Source organism: Penaeus monodon, chromosome 28 (genome assembly GCF_015228065.2).
Source record: "Penaeus monodon isolate SGIC_2016 chromosome 28, NSTDA_Pmon_1, whole genome shotgun sequence".
Lineage (NCBI taxonomy): Eukaryota > Metazoa > Arthropoda > Malacostraca > Decapoda > Penaeidae > Penaeus > Penaeus monodon.
In genome coordinates this window covers 23,116,997-23,117,302 of record NC_051413.1, presented here as the reverse complement: position 1 = coordinate 23,117,302, position 306 = coordinate 23,116,997, and the positions used below count along the sequence as shown (strand labels likewise).

The following is a 306-nucleotide window of genomic DNA, read 5'->3' as shown; positions in this document are numbered from 1 at the left end:
TGATCCAATTCTCTTGTGCTCCCTTTACATAAACTATTGGCTTAATGACTCAGCCCTATCAATCAACTACTCTTACCTAAAATTGAAGCCCATTGGCGCTCTGGAATTGAAGAAGGTCACACTGGGCATCTGGGGATTTCCGAGGGTTGATGCTATGGTATTTGGGGTGACTGCGGGTGGGGTGGGCAGGGCTGGTGAGGTGAAGCCCCCAATGCCCCACATGCTGCCTATGTTTGGACGTGAGATGGGGGGGAAACCTGCAGGAGAGGAGGAGAGAGAGGCTGTCTGGAAACTGCTGAACATGGG

At 52.0% G+C, this 306-nt stretch overlaps 1 protein-coding gene across 1 annotated transcript in view; it reads right to left on the bottom strand.

The window, feature by feature from the left end:
- Positions 1-306, bottom strand: part of LOC119591423 — a gene marked incomplete in the record, with an annotated part of 59,861 nt that overhangs the window by 52,038 nt on the left and 7,517 nt on the right. The window contains 1 exon segment of the mRNA XM_037940164.1: positions 77-306. Coding sequence (XP_037796092.1) covers positions 77-306 — 230 coding nt within the window.